The sequence below is a fragment of the Carica papaya genome, chromosome 3 (genome assembly GCF_054855325.1).
Source record: "Carica papaya isolate Zhongbai chromosome 3, ASM5485532v1, whole genome shotgun sequence".
Taxonomy (NCBI): Eukaryota; Viridiplantae; Streptophyta; class Magnoliopsida; order Brassicales; family Caricaceae; genus Carica; species Carica papaya.
The window spans coordinates 3,476,722-3,491,797 of record NC_142311.1 but is presented as its reverse complement, the minus strand read 5'-3'; the positions used below and the strand labels follow the sequence as shown (position 1 = coordinate 3,491,797).

General features: G+C 31.7%; 3 protein-coding genes across 4 annotated transcripts; 2 read left to right on the top strand and 1 right to left on the bottom strand.

Moving 5' to 3' along the window:
• Window positions 1–3,231: 3,231 nt before the first annotated feature.
• LOC110814113 (uncharacterized) lies at window positions 3,232–3,880 on the top strand. Its single transcript, XM_022041468.2, has one exon. The coding sequence runs from the start codon at window positions 3,295–3,297 to the stop codon at window positions 3,745–3,747; it is 453 nt and encodes a 150-aa protein (XP_021897160.1). The 5' UTR covers window positions 3,232–3,294; the 3' UTR covers window positions 3,748–3,880.
• A 4,973-nt stretch (window positions 3,881–8,853) lies between these two features.
• LOC110814110 (C-8 sterol isomerase) lies at window positions 8,854–10,728 on the top strand. 2 transcript variants are annotated; one of them, XM_088215143.1, is made up of 4 exons: window positions 8,854–8,967; window positions 9,172–9,931; window positions 10,040–10,189; window positions 10,272–10,728. In XM_088215143.1, the coding sequence occupies exons 2-4, from the start codon at window positions 9,281–9,283 to the stop codon at window positions 10,557–10,559; spliced, it is 1,089 nt and encodes a 362-aa protein (XP_088071269.1). In that variant the 5' UTR covers window positions 8,854–8,967; window positions 9,172–9,280; the 3' UTR covers window positions 10,560–10,728. The 2 variants fall into 2 exon arrangements, with proteins under 2 accessions (XP_088071269.1, XP_021897157.2); XM_022041465.2 differs by lacking the exon at window positions 8,854–8,967 and having other exon boundaries at window positions 9,095–9,931.
• A 1,621-nt stretch (window positions 10,729–12,349) lies between these two features.
• LOC110814053 (Pentatricopeptide repeat (PPR) superfamily protein) lies at window positions 12,350–14,719 on the bottom strand. The gene is made up of 2 exons (XM_022041369.2): window positions 14,090–14,719; window positions 12,350–14,010 (listed from the first exon to the last, which is right to left on the bottom strand). Exons 1-2 carry the CDS (start codon window positions 14,668–14,670, stop codon window positions 12,417–12,419), a joined length of 2,175 nt encoding a protein of 724 aa, XP_021897061.2. The 5' UTR covers window positions 14,671–14,719; the 3' UTR covers window positions 12,350–12,416.
• Between the last annotated feature and the right edge of the window lie 357 nt (window positions 14,720–15,076).

Sequence of the window (15,076 nt, the reverse complement as noted above, 5' to 3'; positions counted from 1 at the left end):
GCGTGACAAGGGACAATAAGGAGATGGACTTGATGAGGGATAAGTATAATGAGCCACTAGAAGGAGAGCACGAACGAGAGTCCATGGTGGTTTGGAGAAGCAGCAACCAGTGAGTGAGAGAGCAATGAGGGAAAAGAAATAGATGGACACAACGACAAACAAGTTGAAGGAGGCACTAAAAAGAGCAAGGTGGGGGACAAAAAGGAGATGGACTCGATGGGGGACAAACAAGAAGAGTTGTAAAAAAGAGAGCGATGAGGGACAATCAGCCACACAAAAAAACTAGTAGAAAGATAACACAAATGAGAGTTCAGAGTGATTTCGAGAAGATGGACCTGATGAATATGGAGATTTAGAATGAAAATAATGGGTTTGCTTTGGTTTCTTTCTTTTTTTTTTTTTTTTACTTGAACTAGTTTATTTGTTGTAAGAATTAAAAGCTCACCACATCATGTGCCATATCATCCGACATGTGGTATTTGGTGTGGACAATGACCGTACTAAAATATGACACGTATTTAATATGAGTTCATATGATACTTCCATCGATATTATTTTCCCCCCAAATAATATTTATTGTTAGAATGGAGATCGAGGTTTGACAAAAAAAAAAATTGACTGTGAATGATATAAGTCGGCACTTCCGTTTTCATGCATTAAATCCAAGCGTTTGGAGAAGTAATAGTACTCTCAATACATTAAGATACATACATACATATATATACATATACATATACATATACATATGGGCCATGCTTAGATCTCTTGTCCTCCAAAATATCAATTCATGTGGATTCTTGTAATCACCTTACCAATTCTCTTTCCCTACTTGGATTGGATTTCAGGATTTATTTGATTGATTGAATTTTTTTGTTTCAGCTCTGAACTTTCTTACTTCATTTTATTTTATTTTTCTTTTTATAAAATTAGTTTACATTTAGAAATAATTTATGAGAAATAAAAATCAAGAAAATCAATATACAATATAAGAGAGTCCTCACCAGTATTATTAAAAGTTTTGTTTTAGGGTATGTTTACGAAATTTAATTTGTAAGTCTCCTAATTATAGTTCAATAATAAAGATAATTAGTACCCTAAATAAACATGAATAAGTCTTGTATATATTTTACTGAAAAATTTATTTAGAATTAAAATATTATGGGATTGATTTCTCGTTCTCATGCAATTAAAATTAAGTATGTATTTTCAAAAACTATATAAACTAGTTCATTTATCACAGAATAATGAACTATGTATCTATTTCCCTCCTCTTATTATTTTTAATTAATATAATTATTATTCTTAAAACATAATTAAAATATGAATTTTTAGCCTAAAATAAAATTTATACACCATAAGTAAAGAATTTAGGAAAAAAATAAAATAAATTCTATGAAAAATGCTGTATGATACACAATGAGATCTCGTTGATGACGGTTAGAAGATCCTTTTATGTTTAGCTACAAATATATGTATATGTATATGTATATGTATATATATATATATATATATATATTCACATCAATCTTCTCATGATTAATGACTTGGAGAGGTGTTGACTTGAGTCTTGTGGCTTGGCCATGCTTGTGGGGTGTTTTTATCAATTTTTTCAGTCATCAAATAATTGATGTTTGCATAATTAATTAGCTACAAACTGTGGTAATTAGTGGCTTAATTTAATTTTTTTTGAGAAGAAAATCAATTGATGTTCGCTCAATATTAAACTGATAAATTAATTAAGAATAATTAGGGATTTGTATTTATTTTTTTAGTGGAAAATCTTCTTGGAGATTTTGCAAATCAGAGCAAGTTGTTGATGATTATATAATATAATATAATATATATATAGGTTAATTATTTTAAATTAGTGACTTTTTTCAGCAAGTAATTAAAGTGCTATCTGTAATTTTTATTATATAATAGTTGTCAACTAATTAAATCATAGCTATGCATATTAATTATTATAAACCTTGGTTATTGTGGGTGCAAAATAATTGCACCAATTAACCAATATCAATTTGCAGATGATTTTGCATACCAATTGCATGACTGGGTTTAATGTTGAGTGGAATATACAATCTATACATACATATATATATATATATATGTGTGTGTGTGTGTGTGTGTGTGTGTGTGCTTATACATACACACACACACACACACATATACATGCAAAGTTGAGTTAAAACTCTCAAATCAAGATTTCATATACACATGCATGTTAAAGTTTTAATTTTTTAACATAAAACAACACTACATATATATATATATATATTGTAATGATGTAATGATGTGAAAGGGTTGTTTACCATTATTGCAAGACAACATTGAAAGTAAACTTGGTGTTGGGTCATGCTTGTCACGTTCAACTGTCCTTCCCCACTATTAATACACCCTATTTCTATTCTTATGATAAAATATAATATATCTATATCTATATGTATATATATATATATATATATGTACATGCATGTGGATATTGATTTTTGCATCCCAAAAAACTTGAAGATTAGTTCTTTATATATTTGAAACAAGAGTCTCTGCCTAATCAATTACTTAGTTGAACCACTCTGGCTAATCTGGTCAACAAAGTATGAAAACAAGTATCAACCCACAACTACAACTGACTAAATAAAAAAATATATATAATATTAGTAGTCATCGTAAAATTACAACTAAGGAAAATGGTAGTTAAATTTGATTGCAAACTAGGCATCAATCAGCTCGTGATTGTAGGATCCTGAGTATTATTAAAAGGTTTGCAACTCAATAAAATATTTACTAAAGTCGATTTTTTTTCGTATGTCAAGTAACTCACGTAATAATTTAATAAATCTATTATGATAATTGAGTTTTGGATCAAGAAATTTCTCGGACTGTAATTAAAAATTTAAGTATCCTCCACGCATAATAAAGTCAACACATGCACAAAACTATACTTAGCTCGAGGATTTACCGTCATAACATTGTGCACTATCCCACTGGATTAGAACAAAGTGAACCTTGACATCCACCTCTATCTAGATAATTGTAGTACTGATTAAGGGTTGTTAAATGGGCAATAGATCTCTTCATGTTATGATTTTCTCTATTATAGCAAAAAGATATATGTATAATAACATCCTATAATATAATATATGGCAGCCGAAGGTAACTGCCAAATGAAAGAGTGAAAAGAAGTGGCATAAAGTTAACATTTTAAAATAAAAATAGGGTGAGTTTGGAAGTATTTAAATGTTTTGGCCCCTCTCCGACCAGTGTGCCTGAAATTCCACTCCCCATGTTTCTTAGAACATGGAGGAAATTAAGGCAGCTTTCCCTACTCGTCTCCCCACTATAAAAACCTATGAAGGGACACAGACCCATCTCAACGAAAAGCAAAAAATGGAGATTGAATCTGCCCAGTGTGAATGTTGTGGGCTAGAAGAGGATTGTACAAGAGACTATATAAGTGAAGTAAAGGCTAAGTTTGGTGGGAAATGGCTGTGTGGTTTGTGTTCAGAAGCTGTTATAGATGAAGTTGGAAGAAGGTCGAAGAAGCTGCCATCCGCCATGGAAGAAGCTGTAAAAGCTCACTTTTCTTTTTGTGGTAAATTCAGATCAAACCCTGCAGTTCAAGTGGCTGATGGTATGAGACAGATGTTGAGAAGAAGGTCAGGTGACTTGTCTTTCTCCTCCTCTTCTTCTTCTTCTTCTGCTTCTTCTTCTAAGAAGTACACAAGATCCTCCAGCACAAGACTCTGCTAACATATTTGGGTAAGAAATTACTGGGTAGGCTTTGCTTTTAAATAATATTGGGACCTACTAAGCATCAAAATTTGTCTTGTACAGTCCAAGTTAATTTCAATGGAGGCTTCTTCTAATATAATTTGCTTCTATATATAGTTATTTTTTTCAATCATCATTATTACACTTGGTGTGGGTTGTTTATGATTTTCTCATCAGTACTTTGCTTGGGTAGTCAAAACAATTCAAGCATTTCAAGGAAAAACCTCAAACTTCATCCAAAACCAACAAAAAGAAAAGAAAAGAAAAGAACATGGAGGAAAGTTTACAATAATGACAATTGTTGATAAACTCAGTTTCATGTATTGTTGTTGTCTTCTCCAAAGGCCTCGTTCCCAATGAATTAAGAGCTAAATGGATGATGATAGATAAACTTTTTTTCTAACATCGAGAAAATTTTTGTACTTTTAAGAAAAAGTATTTTTTTTTATTAAACTGTCAAGTAATTTTTATCTTATAAAAACATAATAAATTATGATATTTTATTTAAATTCGGTATGATTATATCACTAATCGGTCGAGTTTTTTTTTTTTTTGTTCTTCTTTCATTATTGGGTTTTAAACTCATAGAGCCTTTTGTTATGTGGGTGTATTAGAAGAAAGTTTGAGATTATTAGGAAAAGAAAATGGGTACAAATATGAATTTTGGCTTCTATAAAAAAGCAGTTGAACATGTTGGAATAAAATTCAGCATCATTGAAGAGTCAGCTTCCCACTACCCTAGAACAGGAGCTAGTAATTTAATAATGCTCATAAACTGCAATTATTGATTTAAATTATGATTTTTTGAACTAAATAGTAAGATTAGTTGAGGAAAATGAAAGAGTTACATTAATCATCTTTGAATTTTTGATTCCCTGCTAGACCAACCAAAAGGTCTCTCTATTAATTCCCTTTTCAACTTGATCAAATTCATCATTTCAATAAGACAAATTCCCCAATCACATGTTTCTATTACATAAAAATTCACCCGAAAGGAAAAACAAAAGAAGAAAAAGAATATATATATATATATATGTATGTATGTATGTATGTATATATGTGTGTATTCCTTCTTTGCAATTCTACATAAATAATTATTACAATCAATTATGATCCACGTGATTACTAAATAATTATTCAAAGGCAAATCTTTATTACATTGACAATTTATGATTTTTATCTTTGTTGGTTATCTCCATGATGAGAAAACATGTTGAGTTTCTTAGATATTCCACCTTAAGCTTAAGACCATTATATATATATATATATATACATATATACATATAAGAGTAAGCCTTATTTTAAAGCTTGGAACCCTTATACGCCGGTTATGAGTTTTACTAAGATGTTTGAGACGGTTTAAAGAAATTTAATGTTTTAATTTATTTTAAAATACATTGATTTTAATTATTATTCAAAAAATAAGTAATTATGTGTTTAAGAATAAAGTGTTGATTGGAAATAGTTATTTGTAAAAAATTTAATAAAAATATTTGTTTATTAAAAATGTTTTACAATTTGGAATATTATTATATATATTGTTAATTTCAAGTGAAAATGGAGAGAGAATTTAAATAAATTTGTTAGATAAAAAAGTAAGGTAAGAACTAAAAGTTAGGAATGAGGAGCTAGTATAAGCTTTTATTTTCTTAGAATCACTTTTAAAAACCTAATAAGCATCTAATTTTTTATGTTATCAAATGAAAAAAATTTGAAATAAATTATTCAAAGTTGTTTATAAACTGTCACAACCGTGACCCACAACTAAAACTCCGTTAAAATATTTTTTATTTTCTCACAAAGAGAGACAAAAGTCTAAAAAATTAAGAATTCTTCATGTATATTCTAAGTCAAGAAACTCTCATAACATCAATCGTGGTAAGTTGCTCGAGATCATCTAGCACATAAGCATGCTGATGAAGACTAAATAAATTGATAATTTTTTTAGAAATGTAAAAGAAAGTAGCCAACAATCCATTTATGTTAGGATTGGACACCAAAATATACATTGATCTATTGAAGAGAAACCAAAAGCTTTAAAACAAGACTCTATGAGAAGGTGTAAGACACCCATTACTTAACATCGGTTTTAGAAATGGATGCCATGACATTTATAAATGAAAGAAAGTAAATAAACTAAAACTAAATAAATATATATGAATAAATTAAACGTCCAAAACATAAAACTAAAACCTAAAATAACTCTATAAAATTTTTTTATTAAAAGCTATATGACAATCATTATCTTATTTACTTTGTTTTACCCCTAAAAAAGCATGTGATATTTTAATTTTTTGTTTAATGCACACCAAGACAATCACTTGATGCAATGAATCTAAAACAATATCTATTTCTTTCACTCTCACACAAAAAAGAAAAAAATTCTTCTTCAAATAACATCCGAACAAGCCTTTAGAATGTAAAAACTAACAAAGAAAAGGAAAGAACGGAAAATGCAAAAAAAGAAAAAAAAACTTATGTTTTAAACATAAATAATCCCTATTGGATAACACATGTAAATAACTGACACAACTTCCTATTTTATATCCAATTATTTTTCAAGCAGCGACAAGTACATTGATTTTTCTATTTAAACAATCACTAACAATATTAGATATTATCCTTAGGTAGGGTTGACTAAAAAAAATGAATTCAAACTCATACATTATCATTTTAAATATCCCTAACCTAATTAAATAGATTAAACTTAAAGGAAAGGAAATTAACGAATACACAAAAGGATGAGGATGGACAAACTTATTCTTAAATAATGACAAATAGCACAGATAAAAGTAAAAGGAAAAGAAACACAAAACACAAAATAGAGATACTATAAAGACCTATTAAGCTTTCTAAATATTAGTTTCCTTTTATACTTATCACTATGGGCAACCAATTTGGCTCTTCAAAAGAAATTCAAAAACTTTCAAGAGGAATAATTAGCATTTTCAAAAGTAAAATCAATAGTCAAAATATACCTACACTTTAAATTGATTCGAATACCCAGGAGAAATCACCCCAGGAGTTGATGGAAAAAAGTGAATGACCAGTAAGAGTTTAACACTTTAAAACTGACTCACATGATCCTAGAAAAACAACTAAATTTAGAGAAACAAAATATTCAAATCTTCAAAAAGTTGTAAAAATATTTTTTAAAAATTTTAAAAAATAACATGAGAATTAATTAGGAGAACAAAAATAGATTGGATATCACATGAGATTTCATTACTTAAAGTAAGGACTTAAGATCAGTGTAGATGTCCTAAACACGACAAACTTTGAGTTTGGTGAAAAACAAGAAACGTAAATATGTTTGAGATAATTCAATAGATTCAAAAATAAGATATGATTTTAAAGGATGAAAAAAAAAGAATTCATATTGTAGCCACTATTTGGTCTTATTATCTAGATTCTTGATAAGATATGGATGCCTTAGCAAGAGTACTATAAACCACATATTATCCACTACCAATTTTAAACAATGAAGTATAAACCCAATTATCTCACTGTTCATTTATTCAAATGCATTTATAATATTATTAACATCAAAATTTTATCCTCATTTTCAATTCAGCAGAAGCATATAACACTGTACAATCTTTAATCAAATTGCATTAAAAAGTTACTACAAATTCTAAGTATTATATACATTCAGCCCATAAAATCATGCAAACAATGTACTCATATCTCATACGCCAAATAAGTTCAAGTTTCATCCTTTTGTAAATGTTTAATCACTAATATAAATGAACATAAGGTTTTAGACCTATACTGAAAATTCCTAAATGGCTTGGTTTGATCATCTCTCCGACCTTCTTTCTCAGTTTCCTTTAGTACTTCTTTTATTTATTTTTTTTCAATTCTCATTTTTAGTTATTCTATTTTTGTTTTTGTTTTTGGTTATGTTTTCTCTTCTTTTTTTTTCCTTAGCCTTTTTTTTTTTTTTTTTTTGCCTTAATGATGCCTAGAGGATTCTCCTTTTTAAATGACTAAAGATGCTCTCTTTTTCTCCCAATTTGCTCCCAAAACAAAATTCCCCTTCATTCATTGATTGCCCCTCATTTGGCTTCACTTGTTCTGCCTTCTTATGGCTGAATGAATGAGCCTAGAAAAATTGCTTGAATTGGGAAACTCAAACCTCCCATTGAGGGCTTTGCAAGTCAGAATCTCAGGCCTTTCTCCTTGGTTTCTTGAATCTATAAACATCGATTGTGTTGATCTTTGCTCAGTAGGCTTCCTCGAATGGAACATCATCGGCAATAAGGGAAAAACAAAACTTTTTAATTAAGAATCACTACATTTTTTATTGTATTGATATGATAAAGAATATATGTATATATATATATATATACATATATGAGGTAGTTGAGTTGAGAAAAGGAAACAATCACGTCGATATTGCTTATATCTGTACATACACAATTGAAATCCTTAACTTACACCAAATTAGCCATATCTATGACTACTAAATTACAGTCACAAATACATGCATAAATCCTTTTTTCATGATCCAAAACTGAAAGGAAAATAACCCAAATGAAAATTTGATTTATTCAAACCAAAAATCTCAATTACCCAAGCCCAAAAGGATATGCCCGAACCCACCCCTCTTCCTTTCCCCTTTCCTTTTTCTTGCTTCCATTTTCTTCTCTCTTTATCCTTTCTTTTTCTTTAAGGGCTAGGCCTCAATGACCAACCATTTTTCCAGTCTTTCATCCCCTCTCCTCGGTCCAGGCTTGAAAAGAGTTTCAGCCGAAGTCTTCTGTTCTCTAAAATGTCAAATGCTATTCCACATATTAAACATCTAACGTGGTTAATGATGAGAGATATTTCGTCTGTCTGCTGTAGATTATTAAAAAAAAAAAAAAAAAAAAAAGGAGGCATGCCAGTTGATCCTATATGTCCATGGTGTGCGGTGGATGAGGAAGACATTAACCATCTATTTAGAAAGTGTACTTATGCTAGACATGTCTGGAAAGTTTGTCCTTTGCTTTAATCAGAACATTTGGCTTTTATGGATGGTTTGTAAATGTCTTTGTTATAGAAACAGCTGAATTTGTAACCTCGTTCCTCTATGCTTTATAGTCTTTACGACGGAGCCGAAGCCAATAAGTGTGTTTGTGGATCCAGCCTTATGCTTTGACTCAAATTTTGTAGGCTTACAGCATTTCTACAGTATAGTTGACAACTCAAAAAAAGGTAAACTCCTTTTAAAATTTTTACAAAATCACATTCTTCTGTAGTTTCTTTTTTATTTTCATATATATATATATGTATATACCAAAACAAAGAATGAAAGAAATGCCCCAAGCCAAACGGATGGCGGAGGCTATTTCAGTCATTTCAATGTACTATTAAGTCTCTACCCTTCTTAAAACGAAAATCCACTTGTCTGTGTAACAGATAACCGTTGGCAATTCAAATTTCAAAACCCTCGATCTCCTACCTTCAACGTTATACGCTGGAATAGAATCCTGAAACACATACAAACTACACAAATCGCAAAAGGAAAATGGAAAAGACCATGAAGCCGTACCAATCATCTGTAAAATCAAGCACCACCACCACCACAACAATGGAAGAAACTGAAACCAGAGACAGCTGCTACTACCCTGGATGCAAAAAGGATGCCAATTGCGACTGCGATATTTGCTTGGCGAGCATCAATGCTACCTTGGATCTCATGCCACTCAGCATCCAGAAAAGTTCCCTCACCAAGTTCTCCACATCCAGGGGTACAGTAATTGAAACAACTCCCTTGTCCTTTGATCCTTCGATTGTGTCAACACCCACATCGCGTTCTTGTCGGTCAATGGAGTCTCCTCCTCTCAAATCCACTGCAAGATTGAGTACGAAAGGGAAGGATAAAGAGAAAGAAAAGAAGAGGAAGACGAGAGAAGGGGGTATAGGGGCTGGTTTTGTCAGGGCTATTTTGATTTTGAGCTTCTTTTTGGGAATTGAATTAGGGTTTTCTTGGATGCTTGGTTGGGTATTCAGGCCAGTGTTAACGAAGGACGGTGTAAAGAGAATTGGTGAGAAGTCTTCAGCTATTCAGGATTTGAACGGTTTATTGAGGTTCTTGCAAATTGGGTTAAGTACGGCAGTTGTTAATGGGAAGATTTCAAATTGCAGCCATTTCGATTCTCTGTGGTCAATTAATCAGGTAACAGTTACATCCTAGAACCGAATTTGTATATAAATATATATTTTCTGGAAACCCAAATTAGGAAATTTTTTATACAACTGTAATTCTCCATGTAAATTTTTGCAGGATGGCTTTCCCTTGAATTCCCGTTGTGTACTGTATAAATCTGCTGTAGAGGAGGTGAGCATATGGGGTTGGCCTTTGCAGACAGCAGGATTGCTCACAACTGGATTTTCATCCAAATCATTCACTGTGTTATCTGGTAGAGTAACAAAGGTAAAATTCTCTTCACACTCTCCAAATTAATTTGCAATCAGATTATGATTGTAAGTTCTAACTTGTGTGTTGGCATGAAAAGTGGTCAAATGGTAGGATCGGATTTTCAGTTCACAAGGTAAATACTTCATGGGTGCAAAAGAGATTGAGTGGATCAGCGATGCAATTGGATCCTAATACATGGGTTTTAGAGTATCGGTGGAGCTCCATCTTGGAGAACTCAAGGTTGTTTACCACAGCACTGGAGTTTTTGAAATACAGGATATCAATGGTGGCGAGAAAGGTAAAAGAAGAGTTCTGGGTGTTGTCTGATTATGGAAGCCAATATCGTAAGTTGACAGCAAAAGAGCAAATCTTGATCCCCACTTAGAAAAATTAATGGTTATTGAAGAACATTCAGTTCTCATTGCTTGTGAGAAGCTTTCAATTTCAGTTCTTCTAGATATTACATGTGTTGATATTCCTTGAATTGAAATTTAGTTGGTAAAATTGCAACAAGCTGATTGCTTTTTTTGGAACAAATCTCCTCCTTTTGAGCATTGGATTAGAAAGTTTAGTTCTGGTCATTCAAGATCATCTTGCACATTTTTTAAAATAATATTATGCTAGAAAGAATTGTTTAAAAAGTATATATATATACTTGTAAATACTTGTATTTGATTGATGCAGATACGAGCATTCATAATTCTATCTGAATTAGAAAACTAGAACAAATGTGATCAAACTAAATTTGTTGATCCAGTTTATAAGAAAAAAAAAAAAAAAAATCAGATTGTGGCATCCAAAATTAGATGGCTTTTTTTTTTTTTTTCAGAATTTCTTATCAATGATCTTTGTAATTCAAATATCAAATTAGTTAATATTATCTAAAGGAGTTAAAAGTTTTAAATAAACTTAAAGTATCATTAATCATGATTATTTGCATTTGAAATTTCATTCATTATTATATTCATATAATAATCATGTGTTTACCATATTTTATTATCATGTAATCACAATTTGACACTAATAATTAAAAAATTGATGATCTATGAAGATTATCTCAACGCTAATTAGTAACTGATTGCATAATATATTACTAGTGATCTGTTAGTTGAAGAGGTAGGAGGGTGTGGATTCAAATATTGAGTTATGTGTTTTATATATTTTTTTAAAAAAACTTGTGTTGCTATTACTACATACATATCACATATTTAATCTTATAATTTCTCGTTATAAGAAAAATATTTATTACATCAAATCTCTATTAATCTTATTAACTTGTGTATCTACCTAAACTTTCAAATTAGCAATAAGCACTGAGATTGTTTAAGTCATTTTCTTATGTTACTAGAGTAAGAAAAAAAAAATCGATACTATTTTAGTAAAAGAAATAATTAAAATAATTTTATAAAATTAAAGATAAAATAAAAAATTTATATTTAATTATAATATTATCTTTAATTCATAAACTAAATTTAAAATTGTTCATATCTTATCATAAAATGATATATTATTTACTAATAGAGCCGTATCATGAGATAAACAAGTTTCACGCAGATAATATTCAAAAAAATAATACAGAACGAATGTATTTTATACTATATTTTAGAGTTTTAAATTTCAAATATTCAATTACCATGAGATAAATATAAAATAGTATACAAAATATACAAGAGCATATGTATAATAACTTATTCTCTAGATTATTCATGATATCCTATTTTTCTGAAGTTAAATATAATAGTTAATAGTTTACTTGGTATGATATCTGTTCTTATTGGGATTTATAACTCCTTAGGGCTTTCATTGTGTTAAATTTATTGGATTGATAATTTGGGTTAGCACTAGAGAAGGTAACCTTATTAGTATATTTCTTATAGGCAGGAAATTCTTGACATTTCCTTTAGTTTGTTTCCTTTGAACCATTTATTTATTTAAATGCTTATTTGTTCTACACAATACATATTTTTCGTTTTTTTTAAGTAATTAATATTGTTTTCTTTCTTTTCTTTTTAATATGATAGTTAATCTTTCATCAATATTTTGTTTCATTTAAACTATTTTCTTTAAAATCTCCCTTTTGGAGAATTTGAGAAAGAGAAGTTATGAATCTTTAACTGTGTCTATTTTGTAGCAACTTCTTCTGGTGAAAGGAAATAATAAATTAGATTTTTAATCTTTGACTAATGAGCTTCTGTACAGCTTCCCTTTCCTTGATTTTAAGTTTGAAATGGTAAAATAGAAGTCACCAATAGTCTTTACAAGAACATACACCATCCTTATAATGGTGAAACCTAGTCCTATCTCTCACAACAATCTCTCTCTCATACACTTTTGAGACCAACTTGATAAATGTATGACAATCCTCACAAACTCTGAGATTTTTTACTATGCGAATACATGAACCTTTTTCTGCTCTCATCAACCCATAACACAGGGCCAACTTTTCACTGTGCCATAAAACCACTTCCTTTTTTTCTTCCTCATCTAGATCTATCAAAACGCTGCGAGTATTAGGAGCATAACCAACCAGTTTCAACTCACTAACTACCTCTTCTAACTTCTCATAGATCTTATCCGCATGTTTGTGTCTGCTATCTGCCATTAGAAATTCATGTAGCTCCTCATTTAATTCTATCCTGCTACATCCCCTCTCCTTATATATCCCTTTTTGTTTCATCAACTGCCGTAACACCCCAACATCTTGCCACCTTCTTTCTCGGGCATATATGTTTGATAATAGCACAAGAGCTCCATCATGATCAGGTTCCAGTTCCAAAACACGCTTGGCAGCAAATTCTCCCAATTCAATATCACCATGAACCCTACAAGCAGCCATCAGGGATCCCCAAATGACAACATTAGGCGCCAAAGGCATTGTTTCTATAAGCTCCATAGCATCTCTTAAGAGATTAGCACGGCCAAAGAGGTCTACCATGCAACCATAGTGCTCCTGCTTAGGGGTAATGTTGTATTCATTAACCATTGATGCAAATATTTCCTTGCCCTCCTCAACCAGCCCTGCATGGCTGCAAGCATAGAGCACACCCACAAAAGTAATCCAATTAGGATTAACATTTTCTCTTTTCATTTGTCGGAAGAAGCTTAGTGCACTATTAGCATCACCATGTATGGCAAAGGCATTGATCATGCTAGTCCAAGATATCACATTTCTTCTTGCCACCTTGTCAAAAACTCCTCTTGCACTGTCCAAACTCCCACATTTCCCATACATATTGATAAGGGCATTATTGACGGCCAAGGATTCTCCAAATCCATTCTTATCAACATAAATATGAACCCATTTGGCTTGGTCCAATGTACCAAGATGAGCACAAGCAGAGATAACACTCAACATGGTAACCTGATCAGGTTGCATTCCTAAAACTTGCATCTCCTTAAACAAGTTTAGTGCTTCTTGAGGTTGATCACTCTCAGCATAACCAGACATCATTGCGCTCCAACAGATCAAGTCTTTCTTATCCATTTGGTCAAAAATTGAACGAGCATCTTCGGCCCGTCCTACCTTTGAATACCCAGAAACCATGGCAGTCGAAACAACCAAATTCTTATTTGACATGTTATCGAACAACTTTTCAGCCAAATTCATACAACCACAACTTGCATACATAGTAACAAGAGCACTCTGCAAATGAGGGTCGATCACAATATTGTTTTGCCTAATGATATCATGGATTGCTTTCCCATAGCTCAAATTCCCAGCACGGCCACAAGCAGAAATAATGGTAGAAAGAATCATCCCATCTGGCTGCATATTACACCTTTTCATCTCCTCAAAAAGCTCAAAGGCATCTTGGAAAAGGCCACATTGACAATACCTAGTAGGAACAACCAGAAGTTAAATGGCACTTAATAAACAAAAACCAACAAATTAAAACAAAATATAAACGATCTTACCCATCGATCATAATACTCCATGCAACAACATCCCTATGCGACATTTTATCAAACATCAGGCGCGCGTCGATTATCCTCCCGCACGCCGCGTACATCCCCACCAAACCCGTCTGCACAAATGGGTCAGAGACGAAACCATACTTGGCTGCAATCCCATGAATCTCCATTCCCTCGGCCAAGGCGGAAACTTGCGAGGCCGCCTTGAGGAGCGGCGGGAAACTGAAGCGGTCAAAAGGCAGAGTCTCCTTACTAATTTTCTGGTAGACGAGAAGTGCGTAATGGGGCTTGCGGGAGCGAGAAAGTTCGCGTAAGAAGTGGTTGGAGAGGTGAGGTTGTGGCGTGGGGAAGTGGGAGAAGGCGGAGAGAACGTAGTGGAAAGTGGGAGGGGAAGTGATGGAGCAGGAAGAGAGTAGGAGCTTTAGGAGGTAATTTGAGCGGTCAAGCTTGGAGCGAAGAATCTGGGCGTGCACCTGCTTGATGTTGATTAGCGTAGGACAGGAGGAGAGAGCGGCGGCGATGGTTGTCGGGGTTGGCTGAGGAGTGTGCGCCAGCGGGATGGTAGGTTGAGGAAGGGAGGACATTGTCTGAAACAAAGAGACAAGGTAGAAACACTGGTAAGAGTTTTAATTTTAATTTCAGTTAAAAAAATGACGTTCCAAAATAAGTAATTTTAATTTATATTTTTAGATCAAAATTAATATATTACAACTTAAATTATTTACTTTATAATAAATTATCATTATTTTTTTCATAAAAAACTTTTTGCTTTGGAAATTTAAAATTGAATAGAAAATATAGAAATCCATTTGTTTATCTCAGTTTTAATTTCAGAATAATTCATGCTAATATTTATAAATTTATTGGATTATAATATTTTCTGGATTTATCACTATTATGTAATTTAATTTTAGAAAAATATTTATTACCAATAATAATGTTATTGTGATATGAAAAAAAAAATAATAAGTTAAAAATTAATTGAACATA